Raw genomic sequence first — 21,946 nt, 5'->3', positions numbered from 1 at the left:
CGGCGCGCCCTCCCGGCCCGAGCCCCCGAAGCGCCTCTGCTGCATGGCCGCCTGCGCCGCGCTGCCCCCGACCTGGCCGCCCGACCGCCGCGCGCCCTGAGCGCCTCGGCCCCTTCCCCGCCGCCCTCGCTCCGCTCCCGGCCTCGGACGCGCTCCAGCGGCAGCGGCGGCACTACCCCGGCCCGGGCCCCAGCGGCGGCCGGCGACGCTCCGAGCAGCAGCGGCAGTGGCGGCGACGGAGGCGGCCCAAGCCCCGGTCCCAGAAGCGGCAGGCGGGCCGGGGAGAGCGCCGGCCTCTCCCCGCTCCCCCCTCCCCCGCCGTCCCCCTCCTGGATGCCTCTGCCCGCCGCCGCCTGCGCCCTGCCGCCCGCCGCCGCCACTTGACCAGCGCCGCCGAGCTGCTGCGGGGGAGGGCGGGCGTCGCAGGCCAGGGGGGGTCTAGGCAGCCCTCCGGGATCCCTCTGCCCCCCGACTAGGAGGGAGCCAGCCAGAGAGCCAGGAGGAGGAGGGAGGAGGAGGAGGAGGAGGAAGCAGAAGGCGGGCAGGCGGGGGCAGGGCAGGCAAAGGGAAGCCGCGAACCCTCGGCGAGAGCAGCAGAGCGGCGGCGGCGGTAGCCCAGCGGAGAGGCGGGAGCAGCCCCGATCCTTCCCCTGCGCCCCCCCTCCAGCGAGGCAGCCGCCCTTCTCCCCCACCCGCCCCCTCCCCACCCGCCCCGCTCCCTTCCTCTCCTCTCCTCTCCCGGCCTCTTCCCCGGCAGCCCCCTCCCCCACCCCTCTTTTCCCCCCTCCCTGGGCCCGAGATATGGCAATGGTAGTTAGCAGCTGGCGAGATGCGCAGGAGGACGTGGCCGGGGGCGGCCCTGCCGGAGCAGCTCAGCCGGGCCGGGACCCGCAGCAAGGAGCCTCGGCGGCCCCCCACACGCCGCAGACGCCGAGCCAGCCGGGCGCCCCGTCCACGCCGGGAGACAAGGGCCAGCAGCAGCAGCAGCAGCAGGGCGGCGGGCAGAGCGGCCAGCAGCAGCAGCACATCGAGTGCGTGGTGTGCGGCGACAAATCCAGTGGGAAGCACTACGGGCAGTTCACCTGCGAGGGCTGCAAAAGTTTCTTCAAGCGGAGCGTCCGCCGGAACTTAACGTATACTTGCCGGGCCAACCGGAACTGTCCCATAGACCAGCACCACCGCAACCAGTGCCAGTACTGTCGCCTCAAGAAGTGCCTCAAAGTGGGCATGAGGCGGGAAGGTGAATATTTCTTCCCTATTCTACTCCAGCGTGTCGTGTCCTGTGTGTGTCCCCCCACCCCAGCAGATCGCCAAAAGGGAGAGGGGAGGGAGGGAGGGAGAGAGAGAACCGCTGGCGCCCCCCTCTCCTCCAGGCTCCCCCCCCCCCATTGCATCGCATACAGCCCTCCTTAGATAGCTGCTCGCTAGCCTTAACATTATTTGTATTATAATCTGTGCTATCGTTACCAATGAAAGCACGACCCAAAGTGTTTTGAGAAGGTCCCAGGCTATACCGGGGCTCGTTCTCTATTATTGGCTTGGAGCAGGGGAAGGGAACCCATATCTCTCGATCTTGGGATCGCATTTCTCTTTGGGTTGTGAGTTCCCCCCCCCCCCAAAAAAACCAAGAAAATAAAAGGGAAGGAATCTTTTAGTTAGATCCATTTTGAGCCGTCTCCCTTTTTAAAAAAAGAAAGGCAGACAGGCCACCGGAAAGCTGAAAGAGATGCTTTGGGAGGGGGGGGGATACTGGTAAGGAGGGTTTTTTCGTGGGGGGGAGGGGTAAACTGCTGCTGCTGGTGTCGCTGCTACCTTGCACTCTCTTGGTCTGCTAGCCTGCCTCTCGCAAGATCCGGCCTTGTTTTGACTGCCTCGTGCGTTCAAAGGAAAGTTTGTGAGCCATCAGTGCTTCCCCAGTTCTGTCATTTTTGTCCCTCTTCGCATGCTGCTCATTTGATTTCTGTGGGCTTCAAACAAACCCCGGCGTCTATTTCAATGCTCCATCTCCACCGTAATCCTGACCCCCTCCACAATTTTTAAAATCATAACACTTCCCCCGCCAGCATTACAATTCCCGCAGTCTTTTCCAAAAAGGGGTGTGTGTGTGTGTATGTCTGTGTGTGTTACCTTGTTATTTGCTTCTCTGCTACCCCGTGGCGGGGTTAATGGCCTAGTGCGTGTCGGTGTTTTTATTTTATTTTTGCCCCTCAACCTGCTTAGCGGAGTGATAGTTAAAACTGGCTCTCTTCATGGAGGTCTTAAAAGTCAAAATGTGGCAAGCTCTCCGTTTTGTGCAGCAGCTTGCTTTCGGAATAATTTTTTGCCTATGCCACAAGAAAGAAAGGGATTTCTTTAAAACTGGCCACTGACGACTTCGTCTGTAGCTTCAGGAAGTTTTTGATAGGAGAGGGGACTGAGGATAAACATATATATACGTAACGTAAGTATATATAGAAAGCAAGAGGGAGAGAAAGAGACATAACAGGGCACTCTTTGAACGGTGTTTGCATGTAATTGAAACACAAAAAGTATCAGGTCTAGAAGTCTAATTTTGAGCTGGAGGAGAGAATCTGACAGGTCCGTGGGAACATTACGTTTTCCATGTAAAAAGAAGGATTTACTCCAGAAAATATCCCCCCTCCCCGCGAAATAGAAAATATAAATTTCCCTCTCCCTTTCCCCTTCCCCTTTTTGTATTTCTTTGTCCTATTTCTTAAAACTCTAATAAAATCGAAAATATAAATTTTCTGAGCTTTACAGCGTGGCGGAATCCTTGCCTCAAGTTACCTTTGTTTACATAGCAGGAGGCTGAATTGCTGGCCTTGATTAAGTACCCACACACACACACACACACACACACTCATTCACTCACTCTCACACACACACTCGCGCAAGCACACACACACAAGCGGGCACACACACTCAGACACGCAAACTTTGCTCAGCTTCAAGAACTCCGAGGCTGCTTGCGTTCGGACTTGGGCTAGTTCCTGAAGCCCCTTTTCTGAGCCCCGGCCAGCTTGCGCCTTTTTGGGCTGCCTTTTTACAGCTCTATCAGCCAAGGCAAGGATTTAATCCTACCCCTCCCATTTTGACACTCATGTTTGGATTCAGTAAGTCTGAATCTTATTCTATTTCTCTCTCTTAACAAAAATAACAACAACGCTCCTTCCTTCCTTAGGACTTTGGACAGGGAAAGCTTTTTTGAAACCAGGATCCAATAGCCTTATTTTTAAAATGTCAGAAGTTGAGCTGGGCTCTAGTTTTAAGGGGAAGTCATACCGACGATTGGTGCCCCCCCCACACAACAACAACAAAAAAGCACTTCTGTAAGCCTGTTTACTACGGAGGGATGGAGCCTAGCTAGATCAAGCGGAGACTCGGCTGAGTGGGAGCTTGGCTGAGGGGCTAGATTGGCTTGGGGGGTCTCTGGAAAACCCCAGTGAGAGCGAGCGAGGGGAGCCCGGGTGGTTCTGGCGGGGCTGCTTCCTGCATATTTAATATAACGATGAGGATGAGGCGGTCTTGCCGGGGAGTAGCGGAGTCCCCATTTGCACAACAATGCAAGTCCGGGGGCTTGCATTGTGCGCGTCTCCCTGCTCGGATTTGTGTGTGAGTGCGCGCTTGTGTGTGTGTGTGCTGCTGCTGCGGGAAGGCGGCTTTGCATTGTGCGCGACTGGCGGGCTGGGGTTTGCCAAGGCTGCTGGATGCACATTTCCTCTCCTGTTCTCTCTCTCTCCCTCTTTTCGTCAGCGGTTCAGCGAGGAAGGATGCCTCCGAGCCAACCGAACCCGGGCCAGTACGCGCTGACCAACGGCGACCCGCTGAACGGGCACTGCTACCTGTCGGGCTACATCTCGCTGCTGCTGCGGGCCGAGCCCTACCCGACGTCGCGCTACGGCAGCCAGTGCATGCAGCCCAACAACATCATGGGCATCGAGAACATCTGCGAGTTGGCAGCGCGGCTGCTCTTCAGCGCCGTCGAGTGGGCCCGCAACATCCCCTTTTTCCCGGACCTGCAGATCACCGACCAGGTGGCCCTGCTGCGCCTCACCTGGAGCGAGCTCTTCGTCCTCAACGCCGCCCAGTGCTCCATGCCCCTGCACGTGGCCCCGCTCCTGGCTGCCGCCGGCCTCCACGCCTCGCCCATGTCCGCCGACCGCGTGGTGGCCTTCATGGACCACATCCGCATCTTCCAGGAGCAGGTGGAGAAGCTCAAGGCCCTGCACGTCGACTCGGCCGAGTACAGCTGCCTCAAAGCCATCGTCCTCTTCACATCAGGTCAGTGCCCAGCACCGGGGAGGGGGAAGAGGAGGCCCAGCCAAGGCGGGTGGAGGCAACCCCGGGAGAACAGCAGCCTGGAGGCGCCCCCCCCCCCCCCGCAGCACAGCATGCTGACCCCAAGCTCCATTTGGGCCTTCCAGACGAGGCAGTGGGGAAATAGGCCCCTTTTCTCTCCTCCCCTCCCCTCTCTCCAAGAAATGTAGATCCGCGAGGATTACCTGGGTTCTAGCAAAAGGGCTGAGAGGTGGCTTGGCTGTGGGTTGGGGAAGTGGCTGAAGGTTTCCTGTAGGTCTCCGGTGAAACTGACGAGTGGAAGGTGGCCTGCTGAGCTGCTGTATTAGGCCCAACAAGGATGCGAGTGTGTGTGTGTGGGGGGGGGGTGCTCTAGAGCTCTATGTCTTTTTTTGCACGGGGGGGGGGATTCCTACGAAAGAAAAGGGGAGGAGGCAGGCAAGCTGGAGGTTTAAAGGCCTTGCAAAAAGGGCTCCTTGCCAGAGCTGATTCCATTAAGGAAGACACAAGCGCAAATAAATCATAAATAATACTGCTTTACTGCTGCCTGATTTCCCCCTTATCGGAAACCATTCATATTTGCAGTTGTTGTGGTTAGTGGGGCTCGTAAAAATGGATTCCAGCTCCGCTTTAAAAGCGAGCGAGACCCCAGTCCCCAGCCAGCAAGTGGGAAAGAAAGAGGGCCGGGCCCACAGCCGGCTCAGGGCTAGGAGATCCGGCCTGCAAGGTGACCCTTCCTTTTCTTCTCACAATGCGAAACCCTACATATATCGGGAAAAGTAACAGATTGCCTGCAAAAATATCAAATTAAGGGCAGGCGGGGGCCAGGCGCATGTTAGCAATTTTGCTTATGATAGATGGTTCAAATTAACTTTGCGGGGGAGAGTGCATTAGCGTCGCCTTTGAAGTGCTCCGACTGGAGCCCGTAAGACTACAAGACATCTTTTTATCCCCCTAACCTGAGCGAGGGAAACAATACAGAAACATCAAAGTGCCAGGAAATAGAAACCCAGATAAGAAGTCGCAGGCTGACAGTTTGGTGGCGCGTGCCCCTGTTGGATCTACCACCTTTTAAATACTTTTTGGAAATATCCTTTTTCCTTCTGGGCCCATGTAATATTCCCCGTGAAGTGTCCCGAAACGCTGTACAAAAGCTGCCTGGAACAAAGATGGCCTCGCGCGCCGTGGGCCTGGCTCGGCGCAGGGATCCGTCAAAAAAAAAGAAAGAAAAACGTGTCGCCTTCCATGCATGAGGGATAGTATTTACATTGTAGTCGAATGACTCCCTGCATTTGAACGCGATATTGTAATGTAGCAAATGTAGTATTAATATCGATTTGAGCATCGGATAATGTATTTAGGCCGGGAGGGGATCTCATTGGTATGCGCGGCGCTCCCAGACGGTGGACTGTGACTGCCCCCCCTCGTTCCGCCGGCTGCAAATGCAGGCCCGCAGTGAGGGCGGCGGAAGGGCTGGCCTCTTTCTTTGCCGAGGATCAAGTGCAGATCTTGAAACAAATGGGGAGATTTACTGAACAGTCACCTCGACATTGGGGTGCGTTTCATCTCCAGCAGTCTTCCCTGACGGGAACGCGTGGTTCACAACCGACAAAAAGAGACCCTGGTGGCATTTTTGTTTCAAGCTGATTTATCTTTCGGCAGCCGGGGATGCTGTTTGTTAACTGGTTTCATTCCGGGGAGGGGGGGGGTCAGATCTAAAGTAGCCAGGGGGTGAGAAGAGCAGGGCTGGTTTGGGAAATGTGGCTTTTCGATTCCAGCCCTAAAGAAAGAGGAGGGCCTGGTTCCTTGGCTTGGCTACCAAAGGACTTGGCTAGAGGATGGGACTGCCCCCGCCCCTCTATCCGAGGTGGGGAAAGAGGAGGATTTCTTTCTGCTTTGTCAGATTCTGGCTCAGGGCGTAGCTCGAAGACTTTATAAGACTGTTATCTCTATTTCTATCTACATGTCCCCACGCCTGCGTTTTAACATCTCTCAATTTTCACCAAGGCAATGCAACTAAGGTGACGTCCCAGATTAATGGGGAGGGGGAAATATGAATCGTGTTATTTTCCAAGGGGCATAAAGATATAAAAACTATGACTGCCACAACAGCTATCTCGTCTCTTCTCTTCTCTTCCCCCACCCCCCACCCCTTTCCCTTTCCCATGCATTTCCACTTGGGCCTAATCTTCCTTTGATTGCTCGCCAGAGGATAATTTCAGACAAGTCTTTCGCCAAGTCATCCAACTTTTAAGCAAACTTTGATGGATGGAAAAGACACTTTTAGTCACCTCGTCCCAAGGGTTTTAATTGAACAATCTCTTCCTAGGCGCCGGCGCCGGAAGAGACTTACTTCCAAGTCAGCGCTTTTCCAGAGGAGAGAAATCAGCGTTTCTGGCTCGGGTTCTCTGGTCTGGCCGTTGTCCACCGTCAGGGCTCTGGGTACTTCTTTTCACCCACCAAAGTTTGGAACCTGTCCCACCAGGGACTTGAAAGCTGTAAACCTGCTTTGTGGGTTTTTTGTTTGTTTGTTTCATACAAATATGCAAGCTTCATTAAAGAATGCGCCTTCTGAACTCCCCCCACCCCCGGCTTTGATATACAAAGTCTCCCCACGGAGGGACCGGGTTAGATAAGATCAGTTCAATAAATCTATCTTCTGCGCCATAAGAACTTTGATTTCAGGTTATATGCGAGTTGATTACGTCTATATTTTCTGAACACTAAACTCTTCTGATGCGTTACATGAAATACATTCCCTGTAGTACAAAAGGCTCAGGTTGGCATGCGCCGAACAGTAATGATTATTTATTTACATCAGTTCTTTGCCATAGACTGGAGGAAGAAATATGGCGAAATAATGACTGCAGGAAGAAATATGGCCATCTTAAAAAGTGGGTCCACGCGCAATTTCCACCCCCCCCCCAGCCCCCTTCACCCTTCCTGAGACGTAACTCACAGAAGGTGCAGGGCTTATGCAGGGCTTTCTGTCTTTGCTCTATTTCGTCTCAACTCAATCAGCCAATCGATCAGATAGCATAGATTGTTAATTAATTTTCAGATCCTGTTGTTACTGCGGAGGTTGAAAGCACCCCCCATCCTAGGCACATTGGCTTGGAAAGAAGTCCTTCTGGACTGAAGTCTGTTTAATGCAAGGGCCGCCAAATAAAACCCAGCCTGCTGGGAGGGGGTTGAAAACCGAGGCGGCAAGGGGCGCTGAGGTGGCGTTTATTCAGAGAGGTGTTTGGGAATGCAACCAGAGAGAAAAGAGGAGAAAACCAGCGAGGAGCGCCGGCGATGGCGGCTTCTTGCCCTCTCTGCCTGGCGGTCTGTTCTCCAGGTTCCCGGGGGCGGCGCTGAGGCAGAGTGGCGTTGGCGGTAGACTACCGGATAGGATAGGTGTTTTACCATCCTGGGCCATGGAACCAGAGGCCTCCAAAGAAACGCGCTTCGTCGGCCCCATTTCAGATTGCCTTATTGGCAAGTTGTGTGGAATAAAAGAGCGAGTCAGAGGCTCGCTGGAGACGTGGAAGGTGCTCTTTGACAGTCACCCTCTAAGGAGGCCGGTGACTCTGGCCTAGTGATCGCAAGCAAGGGCAGACTCCGCTCCCCCTCCGTCCTGCGCCTCTTCTTCCCCCCTCCCTTTCTGAGATGTTACCACTGATCACTGCATTTATGGCAAAAGTATGGATTAGCACAACAGTCGGCTGCGAGTAATTGTACATCTAAGCGCTCTTAGGCGTCGCTGGGGTCACGGGGGTCTTTTCCTCAGAAGCACCTGAATTATAGCTTGGTTTATTTCTCTTTTCGCTCGAGGCCAGAGGTCTGGAGAGGAAGGTGCTGGGGCGATCTTTGCGACGCCGGTCTTTGGCAGCAGAAGGAGCCCCAACTTCCATACAATACAATGCTATAAAAACACACTTGCCACCGATTTTCTTCTCTCTCTCTTTTTGTTGGGGGGGGGGCTGTTTTGAATAATCTGTAGTGCCTTTTGCAGGGTCATCGTTTCTCTTTCGCAGTGCTCTCCTGTCCTTCTGGGGGCCATTACCCTGCGATTAATTCATATTTAGCAAAGGCTGCCTTTGATCTGCGCTCAGCCGCCCTGCTCGCCGACTGCTGCCTTGTGATCCCGGTGTTTTGAAATATTTATTATTAATATAAGAAAAACTGGGCGTGTATTTGAAGGAGGGAGGCGACAGCGACTCTACAATTTCCCTGCCCTGCGGTTTCTTGAACGCCTAGTTATGGGCCTTTCACTCCCTTTCCAAATACTATCTATGGGTTTTTTATTTGGGGAAGAAAAGGAAGGGATGGCAAAAACCTTTTCGAAGAAGGAAGGAAGAAGGAAGGAAGGAAGGAAGGAAGGAAGGAAGGAAGGAAGGAAGAGGAAGGAAGGAAGGGAGGGAGGGAGGGAGGGAGGGAGGGAGGGAGGGAGGGAGTCCTTTTTTTTTAGTTTGCTGGCGGTGAAGAGCATGCGAGGCATCTGGATATTTGGGGATATTACAGTTCACCACCCCCGGGGCCCGAGCCCGGCTGTCGGGCCCTTATTTCCAGCCAGCCGCTTTCTCCCGGGCTCATGCGCGGCAGCCGGGGCAGCTTTGTGCGTGCGTGCGAGGCGAGCGAGTCAGAGAGAGCAGCTGCAGACCCTGCTTAGCACAGGCTTTAGCTGGGGTGGGGGGTGGGGGGGGAGGCCTGAGCCGTATTCCTCGCGATGATTCTACAGCTTACAAAGATGTGACCAGTTTTCAATTACTGGATCTCCGAGATCCCGAGACAAAGCCGCCTCCCCTCCCCTCCCCTCCCCTCCCCTCCCCCGGCAGTGCTGCAGGCGATTCTCAGACCTGCCTGACTGGCCTGGGCCCCCGGATCCCGCCCTGCTGCAGCCTTCGCTGCTTCCTCTCTGGCTGATGATCTGGGACAGGCGGGTGGAGGAGGAGAAGAGGCAGCGATGCCCCCACGGCTGGCGGGGGGGGGGGGGGCGTGGATTGTGTCCAGGGGCTAACAATGGGACGCTGCTCTCCCCCCAGCAGCCGAGGCAGCCGATCCCTTCCCGGCGGCTGCTTCCTGGGCGGCTGGGGAAGATGGCTCCGGCGGGCGGCCTGGCTTTCTCTTTGCCAGGTGAAGGAGGCGGCGGCGGCTGCGGCGGCACAAAGGGAGGCGGCGGCGCAGGGGCGGGAGGGGGAGAGCGAAGGAGCGCGGCTGCGTCCCCCCCCCCCCCGCGGCTAACCGTGTCCCCCTCTTGTCTCCCCGCGGGTGGGGCAGATGCCTGTGGCCTGTCGGACGCGGCGCACATCGAGAGCCTGCAGGAGAAGTCGCAGTGCGCCCTGGAGGAGTACGTGCGGAGTCAGTACCCCAACCAGCCCAGCCGCTTCGGCAAGCTTGCTCCTCCGGCTGCCTTCGCTGCGCACCGTCCCTCGTCGTCGGTCATCGAGCAGCTCTTCTTCGTCCGCTTGGTAGGTAAAACCCCCATCGAGACGCTCATTCGAGACATGCTGCTCTCCGGCAGCAGTTTCAACTGCCTTACATGTCCATCCAGTTTCCTAGAGCTCCTCGCGGCCTCCCCGCTCCGAGAGAGAGAGAGAGAGAGAGAGACCCCCGAAGAACTGTCGCGCCGGAGGGGGGCCGGCCCGCCGCCTCGGGGGTGGGGGTCCCGAGGCAAACACTGACAGTCCCGAGAGCTCGGCGCGTAGAGCCGCGCAGCCGGGCAGCTGGAGAAAGCAAGGAATTCAATAAATACACAAAAACTAAAAGGACACGCCGTGTTTGTGGAACAAATAAGACACAGATGGAGAATTTAAAATAATAATAATAATAATAATAATAAAGGACCTATGGGATTTTAATATAAACCCCAAAAGGAGACTAGAATGGATCTTCCTGGACTTATGACGGACTGAGATGATTTCGTCTGTACAGCAAACCAACCAACCAACAAAACAAACAGTTTAAACAAAACAAAGCAAAAAACGGAAGGCGAATTGACTGGTGTAGAAAAGGAAGGGGGGGCACAGGTAAACGCTTACCACGAACATTGTTCTTGATTTTGTAAGATATTAGTCTTTATTTTCACTTTTTTTGTAAAATTTAAAGCATCGTAGCGCATAAAGGAGGAAAAACACAAGAAACAAACAAGGATTAGGAGGGGTGGGAAATAACATTTTCCAAATAATTATTAAAAAACAAACAAGGAATTGTTCTGTGTGTATGTATCTATATCTGTTTTGTATTTTTTTCTGGTTCCAAACCAGGTTTCCTGTGATTCTATACTAATAATTTTGATATAACCCTTTGCTTCTTATAATGAGTGCGATATATGTTGTCGAAGCTGTTCTTCAAGAATAAAAATTGAAGTGAGAATTTAAACAAAAATAAAAGAATTTAGCAAAAAAGAGAGAGAGAGAGAGAAGAGAACCCGAACAGCGACTCCAAAATCCCCCATCAGTTCCGAGTCTCGTTGCTTGAAGCAGATCTGCTCTGTGGGGTTTCTGGGCAGGGTGGGTGGGCGCTGGTTCCCCACCCCCACCCCGAAGGGGTTGGAGCTTCACCTGGACTTTCATGGGAGGAGGAAGTGGGTTTTAAAATTAATAAATAATTTGGAGAGGTTATTGTTCAAGGTGCACACATCTCGCAGTATTCCCCAAGCTGACTGGTTTTCTGAGACTGAGAAAATAGGAAAAGTTATAAGAATCCCTTTCACCTACTAGACCTCTAGATCCCGCTGTGTGCAATATGGGGTACAAATTGGAACGAAGGTTCCAGTGCTTTCCAACGTTGCTTGTTTTGTTCCTTTTGAGATCAGAACTAAGACCTTGTTCTCCCCCCCCCCCCTTTACATAAATAAGGCTTTTCCTCTGTGCGGAAACACAGTATCAGGCTTGGAAGATTTACTCCCTGGTGTACATCTTGGTGATTTAACCACGAGTTCTAATCCCCCGATCGCTGGTAACGAAAGTGGGAGCATCAGAATGATTCCCCCCCCTTTCCCTACATACAAAGAGTGAACCCCCTCCCACTCAAGAGACGTATTAATATTAAACCTGCGGAGGAGGGGAGAGAGATACATGTCTGGTGGTGTGTACAGACTCAAGGACAGCAAGTGTCTCCATTCCTGTGGGCACATGGGTACCTGTCCCTGAATCCTAATTCAGGGTCTCTTTCAAAAGACCACCGGCAGCCCACCTCATCCCCTTAGCAAACCTACCAGTAGTTTCTTCGAGTGGAGCTTCTTTTGAAGGTAGAGACTTCCCCCGGTGCTTGGAGCTGGTCGCTGCAGATCTCTGTACAACTTTCAGGGCATTAATGTTTTATAGGATCTGAGACAGCGCGGTAAGAACACACACTGCCAAGGGAGCTCTTTCTTAACGTATTAATAAAACTGAGTCTTTAAAAATAACATTTGTGAGTCCCCCCCTCCCAACCCCAACCCCCCCCCCAGCCCACTGAACACATCCAGGATGAGGCAGGATTTTCAATTGGAGGAGTGACTGGCAATGTTTTTTTTTTCCCTTTTAATTTGCTGTCTACACTCTCCAGGATTTGGGGTGGGGGGGTGTTATATTAACAAGATCCTTCAGCGCAACCCGCCTGGTTTTTTTTTTTTAATATTCTAGCGCAGCAGATGAGAGAGAAAGAGAGTTTCTATAGGGTGGGCACTTATAGCTGCAAGATCATTGCTGCCGGCGAGTTGGAGTCTATGGACTAGTCAACTGATGAGCAGCCAGGCTGCAGGAGGCTCCCTTTGGCTGGAACTCAGGTGGGCGCTCCATGAAAGATCCATCCATCCAGTGCCTGGTGACTCGCCACGGCCGAGGGGTGCCCCTCCTTCCCTCGGGGGAGGAGCGAGGAGGAAATTCATCTCAGACTCCGGGAGCAGAGAGAGGCATTGACCATTCAGCCCTTAGGGAGCAAGTGCTGGAGAAAGCGAAAGGGGGGAGGGTCTTAGAACTAAACATATTCATTGCCATGTTTTCCACTTGGTGGGTAATAATAAGAATTACTACTCCCGTCCCTCAACCGCCCCCCCCCCCAACAAATCCCTCTAAGTACAGATGCTCCAGGAACGCAGAGTTGCCATGTCTGCCTCGGCTTCCTTTGCGTTCACCTCCGGCCTAAAAATGTTATAGACGGGCGCAGTTCAGCCGCTCGAGATCTTGGGAAGAAGATTCAAGGCTGCTTGCTGAGGGTCGAGGCCCTTTTGACCAACGGAACCGAGCAAGTCAACAGACGCCCTCCTTACGTTTGTGGTGGCCTGAGAGACTGCTTTTTAAAGCCGAGGCTTTCTCGGGTGTTAATGTCTCTATAGACACTTCTCAAGAAAATAGCTTGAGGCCCCGGTGGGATTGGGAATGTCCTTTCCCAGGGAGGCTTTTGCTGCCCTACCTTACAGGACCCGTCTTCTTGCCAGCGCGCCTGCCCCGGCCAGCAAATGCCCTCAGGAGAGCCAGGCCAGGCCCTACCGCCTGCCTTCTCTCAGCCTCCTATTCTCCTTCAACGCCCCAATTAAAAAGCCGCTTCTAGTCAATCCAATTTTCCGAGAGGAGCGCCAGGGCTTGTTTGTCTGGGGAGGACTGGTGCCAATGCCGGACGCTAATAAACAGAAGAATTGTAGAGTGGGTTGGGGGGGGGGCTGGCTTTTGTTTGTAGTGAATAAACGACCTTTGACGTGTGAAATGCCGCGACCTGTTAAGTCCTGGGCTGCATTCAGTGACGCCGAGCCAGAGGTGGGACGCGCCCAGAGGATGAGCCCGGGCCAAGTGAATGGGACCCCCCCACCCCGCGCCTGCGAGCTTAGGAGGGAGAACTTTGCCTCCTCCTGTGGATAAGATCTCCTAAGCGCCTGAGGCAGAAATGAGTCCCACTCAGATGAAAGAGGAGAGGTTCCTGGCCGGCTGTTTAGGGGCTGGTAGGAAAGGATTCCTGGCAGGGCCTAAAAGTCTGTCTCTGGACTCTGCTGACTGGGCCGCTGCTTCCTTCGTCTGCCAAGAAAGGAAGAGGTCAGATCCGTATCCAAAATGGGTACCCGTTAGGAATGGCTCCGAGCTGGGCTCTCTTTTTCTTTAAGAATGATAATCTTAACATTGGGGGGGGGGCACAATTAATAAAGCCTGCAGTTCTCTGGCAGAGAGAAAGAACGAAGGAGCAGTCTAGCTAGCAGAGTTTTGACAAAAGCTCTGGCTGGTTCCTTTTGGTGTGGATCATTATTTCTTTCATTCTGTTGTTGTTGTTGTTTAAATGGTCCGTGCCCTTTGAAAGGCCGAAGGTTCGTGAAAAGAGAGCGAGGTGGTGGGAAAGGGCTGCAGGACGGGTCAGGAAGAAGTTCCCGCAAGGGACTGCTCTTGAATTGGGACAGCCCCCTCCTCCCCCCTCCCGATGATGGAGACCCACATCGCCAACCCCAGGAGGGAATAGTAATGCAGCCCGAGTTGCGGGTTGTCGAGAAACAAGCCTGCGGATCTTTGTTTGGAGAGCTCAAGCAGCGTGTTGCAAAAAGAGCTACAGGGATCGAGCGATTACTTTGTTGGGGCTTCGGGATGATTCTGGAATCTTGAAAGAAGCCAGCTTTTAATGTACACTTGGAGCCGGAGAGGGGGGGAGACACACTCCCCCCCCCCCCCCCATGGTGTCTGGATGTTGCTGTTCCGAGTGCCCTGAAGTCTCCCTCAACCCTCCAGAGCCATTCTCTCACCCCACCACGGTTGCGGTCTGCTGCTTGAAAAGTTCTGAGTGTGATTTCTTAAAAACTCACACATACATTCTTTGTTAAGGGAAACTAATTTAAAAACACACACAACAGGTTGTTCTTTTTATAAAGGGTTTCTGGAGAGGAAGGCACTTGTGCTGGTGGCGAAGTTTACCTTGTACAGACTACTTGGGCGGGGGGGGGGGGAGATTGGAGGCCACCGGTGACTTGAGGAGGCCTCCCTGGGGGGGGGGGGGGGAGCCATCAAAGTCTCATTTCCAGGACTGGCTCGGGATCCACGCAGTCGCCCGGGTCTTGGACTTGGGAAACCCCAAGAGTTGTGTTCCTAAATGAGTTAAAGAGCCATTTGCCTCTGTCGTGTTCCATTTATCAGGCCGCAAGTCGAGAGTCTGGAACATGGGACTATTTGTTTGCTTACACAACCAGCTGGGCGCAATTTCACGTCTGAGATATCTATCTGAAAGCGTCTCTAATTTATTATCCCTCCTTGTCAGCGAATTCGTTTTCAAAGTGGGGCGAGTGTGCTTAAACAAAAAAAATATCACAGAACGATCCTGACAAATATTCTTCCTAAACACTTTCCCCCTTCTCCCCCCCCCCCCCGCTACTCCCAGAGAAGATCCTTCACAAAATAGGGAAGGGAAGAAAGGGGGGATTTACGGAGACCTCCGAAACTGCAAGCAGGCAAAGGTGACGCTCCATCGCTCCCTCCCACCAAATCTACTTCAATGCTTGGAAGTTGATTCAAATAGTCGAATTAAGACCTTGCTTGAAGCCCATCAGCAGACCTATTTACCTGGCAGAAACTCGCACAGAAGTCCCACATGCCTGTGTAGCTTTGCCTACTTGGAAATAAACCCCGGGCGGGCCTTACATGAGAGCAAATATGCCGAGGATTGGCTGCAAGGGTAGTTAAGGGAAGGATAGCAAGGGAAGGGAAGGGAAGGATGTAGCTGTACCGGCTGAAATCCGAGTCGTAGCTGAACCGGCTGAAATCCGAGTATTTCGGTTTCGTTGGCCTGCGGTTGCAGGGAAGGCAAAGAAATCGCCCGCAAGCTGTCCCCCCCTCCTCGTAACCAGTTCATTTTATGCAAGGTGCCACCTGTAGAGGGGTGGGAAGAAGAGGCGGGGTTGGATGAGGTGCTGCTCTGGTCTTGTTATCTGTACATCCCTCATTCATGGCTCCATAGCGGAATAATTGAAAAGAAAGTCAGGGTTCTGGGCCTGGTGGAATAAATGGTAATCCAAGAAAGAGAGAGAGGGGGGAGAGAAAGCTCAGCTACTGGTCCGTAGAGGGCAGCCGTATGCAGGATTACTCGGAAGTAAGTCTCGTTGAATGTAACGAGCCTGCTCCCAAATCGCTGGTTTAGGCTGCTACTTTAAGAAGAGGTGCACCTTCTCCTGCCTGGGAAGCGCATTCGCGTAGGGGGACAATCCGTCTTCCATTCACTCTCTCACACACACACACCCTCTGCGGCCCACGTGGTCTCCATTAGAAACACAAAGCCATAACACAGAAAGGAGCAAATCGCTCTATAAATATAATTGCTAAGAAAGAAAGCAATTAACGAGGAGAGCAGGGGGGGACTGCGACTCCTCCCCCTCTGATCCCCCCTTGGAAAATAAGGGGAACATTGGAAAGCAGCCCAGCTCGGCTGACAAGCGAAGGCCGGGCTGGAAGAGCCCAGGGGGCAGGCTAGCAAGGGAGCTCGATCTCCCCGGGCCGGCAGCAAGGCCCTCGGTCAAGCAGAAAGCCCGGGACCATCCGGCTCAAAACTTCAGCGTAGAAACCGGTCGGGATGGAGCGGAGAGCCAGAGAGAACTTCTCCCCCTTCTTCTTGCAGGCGGCGGGGCCTGCCCTGGTGGGTTGACTTAGGGGGCCCTTTGTCGCTGCTCGGCCACATAAATAAAGCACCGGCCAAACCAGGGGGAGGGGGGGTCAGTTATCGATCTCTCTGCTTAAGAAAGGCCGGCGGGAGGAACATGTGTGTGTGAGAGAGAGACAGACAGAGACAGAGAGAAGCTGTGAAAATAAAGCATGAGCCACAGCCACACTTTTCCTGGAGACCCTGGGATCCTTCGATCTAGTCCCATGGATACCCTTCTCAACCGATTCACAGCCGTTTAACCAAAAGCCCCGCGAGGACTCCGCTGGACTGGATGGCATCCAAGGGCCTTCGGTGCAAGCACTGTAGTAGTTCCCCCGGGCTGCAGATCAGCCTTCAGGAGTTCTTCTGCGAGCGAGACCAGAAGCGCGCAGGCGCGCGGCTGTGTGTTGATTTTGTGGCTCAGGGATCGCGGAGGTAAGAAGACGAGGCAGGAAGCGGGACAGCAGATTGGTGTGTGCGGGAGAGGGAGGGGAGGGAAAGAGCGAGCGTGGGAGAGATCTGCCGCTTCCTCCCCGCCCCCCCCCCCATCTGCAAGGGCTGATTAGCATTCCCTGCTTGCCCCCAGACCTGCGCTGACAACTAACAGAGATGTCCAGCTCACCACTAGGCCTCCCCGCCCTCCTTTTGTCCTGCCACGTCTGGAGGAGAAAGAAGTTTCTCGGCAGGCCCTCCCCCCCCCCCCCCCATCTCAGCCTCGACGCGGATACGCAGTCCAGACCAGGCCCAGCCTCCCCTTCCCCCCCTCCCCTCCCTGCCTTCAACCTGCCGGCTTTCCCAGCTTAGGAGGCCGGCTCAGAGGCGCTCCAGTGGCTGGCTGCGGCCGCTGCGACTCTTTTGAAGCGCAGCAGCCCCCGCTCGGCCAGTCCGGACTGGAGAGTCTCTTGGTGAGCCGGCTCCGCTGAGCTCTCTGGCCACTTGGGGGGCGGCGCTCTGCCGGCCTTTGCCGCTGCACCAAAGCGAGAAAGACTCTCGGGCTTTAGTTGGTTCTCTAGTCCCACGCTCTTTTTTCCATATATATATCTCCCCCACCTTGCAGTACTATGTAAGGACGAGGTGATGGGTGGTGCGTGTGTGACTCCAATCTCAAGGCCAGAAAGATACCGACGTTCGTTTAGCTCCATCTTATAAAGATACTGGGATGAAATACACAACGATTGGGACACACAATTGGGACGCACAAAGTTCCTCGCATCTACTAAACGACGCCTACAAAACAGGTCATTTTCTTCTGGCGACAAAGCGTTCAAATGAGCCCACGTTGACAGATGTTTGTCACTTAGTAACTTCTCCCCCAGTCCCCCCTCCTCTCCCTCTAAGCCCTTCTTTGGGGGCTCGCTTTGTTGTTTTTTAAAATATGCAGGCCTCTCACGAATGCCAGTCACGAGTCCCAAACTTGGTGTCCAGCCTCCCTTCCGCAATGACCCTTTTATAGGATCCTTCCTATATGTCTCAATCTGCACTCCCACTCCCAGCCGGGCCTTCGGGCCACGGCGCGCCCGCCTCTCGGACCGCTCCCCCAGAGCTCGCCACCAACGCCCGGCCACCGAAGGCGCAGGAGAGGAGGGCGCCGGCTGCAATGGAGCCCGAGGCAGGCGGGCAACAGAGGGAGGGGGCCAGCAAGAGACAGATGGAGCTGCGGCGGGGGGGGGGGGGGAGTCCAGGGCCTGGGACTTCCGAGCAGGCCCCACTCGCTCGGGCGGCCAGGCTTGGCGAAGCAGAAGCGCGACGACCAGCAGGAAGGCGCCAGGCAGCTGCGGGAGGGAAGAAGGTCCGCGCCCCCCAAGTAAGTGACTGACTGCCTGGCTGGGCTGGGGGGTCCGCCGCGGGGGGAGGGAGCCTAGTCCTGCCCAGCTCCCCTCCCCAGTCCCAGTGAGGGCCACCCAGGCCAAGGATGCTACAGGAGCGAGGCCGACTAGGGGGAGGCCCATCTGACCGAGCGGACCTTGTGAGAGCCACGGAGGGCCCGGGAGACGGGAGGCTGAGGCTGGAGTCAGCACCGGCGGGTCTTCGCCCTCAGGTGCGCCTTCCAAGGGTTTCAAGGGCGCTGCCTCGGGAGGCGCAGGCGGGCCGGCTCGCGGTGGGGGGGGGACTGCTTTGATTTGCGTGTATGGCGACACTTGGGCGGAGAGAGCGAGCCCCCTCTCCTCTCGGCCCGCTCTGTCCATCTCCCCGAGCACTTCCCGGGGGGCAGAGAGAGCAAGAGAAGCAAACCGCGAGCTCAAGTCGCCGTAGGTCCCCTCCCCCCCCCCGTCCCCTTTCTTGCGCCGCCGCCGCCGCCCAACTTCCCAGCTGCCGAGACCCAGAGGGGCTCTCTCTCCCGCCCCGCCCCCTCTGCTGCGCCTGCCGGGTGACGTCAGCCACTGGCCAGCCTATCCCCTGCCGCGCCTGGGCGCGGGGGGCGGGGCTTACCCCTCCAGCTCCCCCCCCCCCCCGTGCGGGAGCGCCTCCCCCAGCTAGGGGTTGGTGCGCAGCTCCGTCGAGGGGCGCTGGCCGGCCCTGGCAACACCCTGCCCTCGTCTGCCGCTCGACCGCCAGCCCCCCGCCCCAGCAGGCAGCACTGCACGCCGGGCGCCTGGAGGAAGCTGCGGCTCTGCCCTCGGCTTGGCAGACGCACCAGATGGCTGCCTCCTCGCCCTCCTGCCGCCACCACCGGCAGAGCCTGCCCTTCCGATGCGGGCTGGGGACCCATCTAACCGGGCGTCTCTCTTCGTAGCCGCGTAGTTTCACTTAGATTAAAGGCGGCAGCCCCTCCCTCCAGCAGAGCTCCTCGAGAGGGGGCGCCGCCCGCACTGCCCCAGCCGCCCGCCCCGCCGGCTAAGTTGCTCCTCCTTGGAAGAGGCGCTGATGTCTTGCTAGGGTTAGGCACTGCTAAATCTGACCCTTTCAGACCGAAGAGGGTGATTTCAGGGAGCGTGGACATCAGCCCCCCCCCCCCCACTCGCCCCCCAGCCCCCTGGATTCCAGGGCCCTCTCCTCCTCATCGAGAGCAGGCCGAAAGACCACCGGCATCTTGCGTAATCCAGGCATGTTTATTCATTCTATTTGATCAATCTCTGGGTGTCTGTTGATTAAACTTCCACCATTTTGCGTTTGTGTGTTTTTTCTTTCCTGACGGCAAACATTGCAGAACTATAAATATTGCATACTGTTAATTGTTATGCCAGAGAAGGCTCAGTCCTGGGCTCAGTTCCCTCCTCTCCTTTTTCTCTTTTTCCCTCTCTCCCTTTTCGCCCTCCCATGTATTCTGGTCCCCATGTAACTCAGTGCAAACAAGAACCTTTCTCAAACATATTAGTTAATGGGGCGAAAAGAGAAGGGGGAGGGAGAGAGAAATCGCTGGGAAATTCTTGCACTTGATCACTTGGAAGGCAAGGCAAGACTGGCTGGCTGGGGAGAGCCCCCGGGAAAACATCTGCACACCCCACACCCCCAGCAGCCAAAGAGGCCTGCTCCAAACCGAAGCGGGTGGTGTGCAGCGAAACCTCCCAAGGCAATAATAATAATAATAATAATAATGGGTTGGATTTGCTGATCATGGGTGGCGAGAGCCACCGGGGCCATCCAGACTGGCACAAATTCCTTCTACAGGCTGCCCGTTTGGGTCACCTCCTAGGGAGGCTCTTGTTGCCCTTGCGGGAAAAGCCCTCCACCAGGTGTCCCACCCCCTCGGCTTCAGGTGTGTTCCTTCTCCCACAGAACATCCTCACCCTTCCTCTATTTTATAGCAAGGTTTTCATTTATTGGATTATTGTTGCTGTTGCAAACCCTCAACGTTGGAAGATATACTTGGATTGCCCCCGACTACTAGTCATAGAGCACCGAAGAAGGCCAGGCTAGCTTCTTTCCAGCATAGCTGGTCATAAAACAAGATTGTGGGAAGCGCGGGCGCTCGCGCGCGCCTGTGTGTGTGAGAGAGAGAGAGGCAGACGAGCAGAGGAAATTAACATCTGCTTTTCTAAACTAAAATATGTCAAGGAGCTTTATTATGATGATGATCATGAATGCTTTCCTCATTTGAAAAGAAATATGTAGAGATAAACTGACATCCACATGTATCGCATATTTATAATGATGTTAGGATTTAAAGGTAGCTATTCATTGCATAAGCCATTTAGAACTGACGTTTTAAAAGCTACTAACCTCAGACATCCTTGAATCTTAGCGAAGGATTCCAAACGATATTATTTAAAGAGGAATTTGCCGTAATTTAATTGCATATCAAGGCGGAACGAGGCGCGAGCCTTGCACCTTCTGCTGGGCTTAATAGCATTTTAACTGGCGTTTTATTCTCTCCTCGGTTCTCCATCCCTTTCCAAAGGGCCACCAGAAAGCGGAGCCCGAGCGAGTGGCCGCCGTGATCGCGATGAGGGAACGGAGCGGCCTCTTGCTGGGATCTCCCCCAGTAAGGGCGCCCTTGTAGGGGACGAGGAGGGGGGAGAGACTCTGCTCACTGGGGCTCTTCATTATTCCACAAAGCAAATATCAGCTGGGAGGCGGCAGCCCTGCTCCCCCTCCAAGCCTATCTCCAGCCCAGCCATGCCGCAGTGTTGGCCTCCCGGGTTCACATGGCTTGCTCTGGCATGCCCCAATGGATGGGATTCCCTCCTTGACCGAAACCTCTGGCACTCAGACAAGTCAAAGACTGGGTAGATTTCGGCGCGGGGCCCAGGGTAAGTGCTGCTTAAATGGTTAATGGATCGGACTGCAGGCATTCAAACCCAACCATCCGCTTCAAGCAGACTCTTGAACACGAAGAAAGCGGGGCCTTAGCTTCTGGGGGAGAGGATGGCAGCGGGCCCAAAGCCTGCCAGAAAGATCGGCCTCACCAGGCCGGCCGCAACGCCTTTCTTTCCCTCACTAATCGCGAGATCGATTCTCAGCAGAACAGATGGCTGCTGGTGGGGCTGGTGGCCCAGACACCTAAACCCGAGGAGTTTTCGGCCAAACAGAGCCATCCAGCAATGAGGGTAGCGAGCGATGCGGAGAGGCTCTCTGGCGCATAAGGGAGGCAGCGGCGGGGATCCGCCTTGAAGCCTCTTCTCGGGGGGGGGGGGGGGGGCTTGGTGCGTCTTCTTGAAGCAGCCCCTGGCTCGCCCCCCCCCCCCGCCTGCAGACCTGCGGATTCCTCGGGTGTTGGCTTATCTCAAGGGCGGTGACCCTGGTGCCCGACACCACGCAAGAGAAAGCCAGCTGCCGGGACTGAAGCCGGGCTGCTGGCCCTCAATCGGGCCGTTTTCTCAAGCGGTGCAGGCCTCCGCTTCCTCCCACCTGCAGGAGTGGCCCCCGGGAGAGCTGGCCTGGCCACCTTCCCATTCTTGGCCTGGCTGGTGAAAAAGCCTCCTCAGGGGGCCCTCCCGGAGACCTGGCACCCGCCTTGCCTGATGCCGGGGCCCAGCAAGATGGGGGGGGGGGGTGCAGCGGGGCAAGGCCACCTCCAGAGAAGGCCAGTGTGGGAGCGCGCCTTGCTGGCTGTTTGGGGCCTAGAGCCGGGAGCGTCAGGGAGTAACTTTCGCTGGTCTCAGCCCTCGTTGGCTGGCGAGCTGGACTGGGGGGAGGGGGAGAGAGAGGCCGCCCGCCTGTGCGGCAGAGGGGTGGGGAAGCCACGGCCCTTCCTTCGCTGAGTGACACGGCCCTATTCAAAGGGGCAGCCAGAAAGAAATGTGCTTAATGTGAATGCTGGGGAGAGCGGCAAGGGCTTGCCCCCCCCTTTTCTCTACGCCTTCTGTGGGGCAGCATTTGCAAGCGCTCCCGGGGACTCGGGGGTCCTCCCTTCTCGGTCGGCGAGTTGTGCTTGGGGTCCGGCTCCCTGTCGGCGCCTCTCCCGACTGAGGCCTCCCCCGTCTCCCCCCACCTTCGCCCGACCGTGACGCCTGAGCCGCTGCCGGCCGGCCGGACAAGCAGTGGGCAATGCCGGCGGGGGGTCACCCTTGAGGCGGCCGTGTCTTTAGGGGCGGGGCGAAAGGGCATCTCTCACAAAGCTCTCCGCGGCCTCCTCGGGATCAGCCCTGTCACATCTTCACTCCTGCCAGGCAAAAGGAGAGTCCCCCTCCTTTGCCGACCT

General features: G+C 55.5%; 1 protein-coding gene across 1 annotated transcript; it reads left to right on the top strand.

Annotated features, from left to right (window-relative positions):
• The first annotated feature begins 754 nt into the window (after positions 1-754).
• Positions 755-20,305, top strand: NR2F1 (nuclear receptor subfamily 2 group F member 1). Its single transcript, XM_060236573.1, is given in 10 exon segments — positions 755-1,240; positions 3,754-4,281; positions 9,559-9,674; positions 9,676-9,708; positions 9,711-9,810; positions 9,813-10,057; positions 15,624-15,779; positions 16,085-16,299; positions 17,358-17,481; positions 20,204-20,305. Coding segments are annotated over 10 exon segments (2,058 nt in total). The 5' UTR covers positions 755-801.
• Positions 20,306-21,946: the final 1,641 nt, after the last annotated feature.

Source organism: Heteronotia binoei, chromosome 4, assembly GCF_032191835.1.
Source record: "Heteronotia binoei isolate CCM8104 ecotype False Entrance Well chromosome 4, APGP_CSIRO_Hbin_v1, whole genome shotgun sequence".
NCBI classification, from domain to species: Eukaryota; Metazoa; Chordata; class Lepidosauria; order Squamata; family Gekkonidae; genus Heteronotia; species Heteronotia binoei.
The sequence above is the reverse complement of the archived record's forward strand: the minus strand, read 5'-3'. Positions and strand labels throughout refer to the sequence as shown.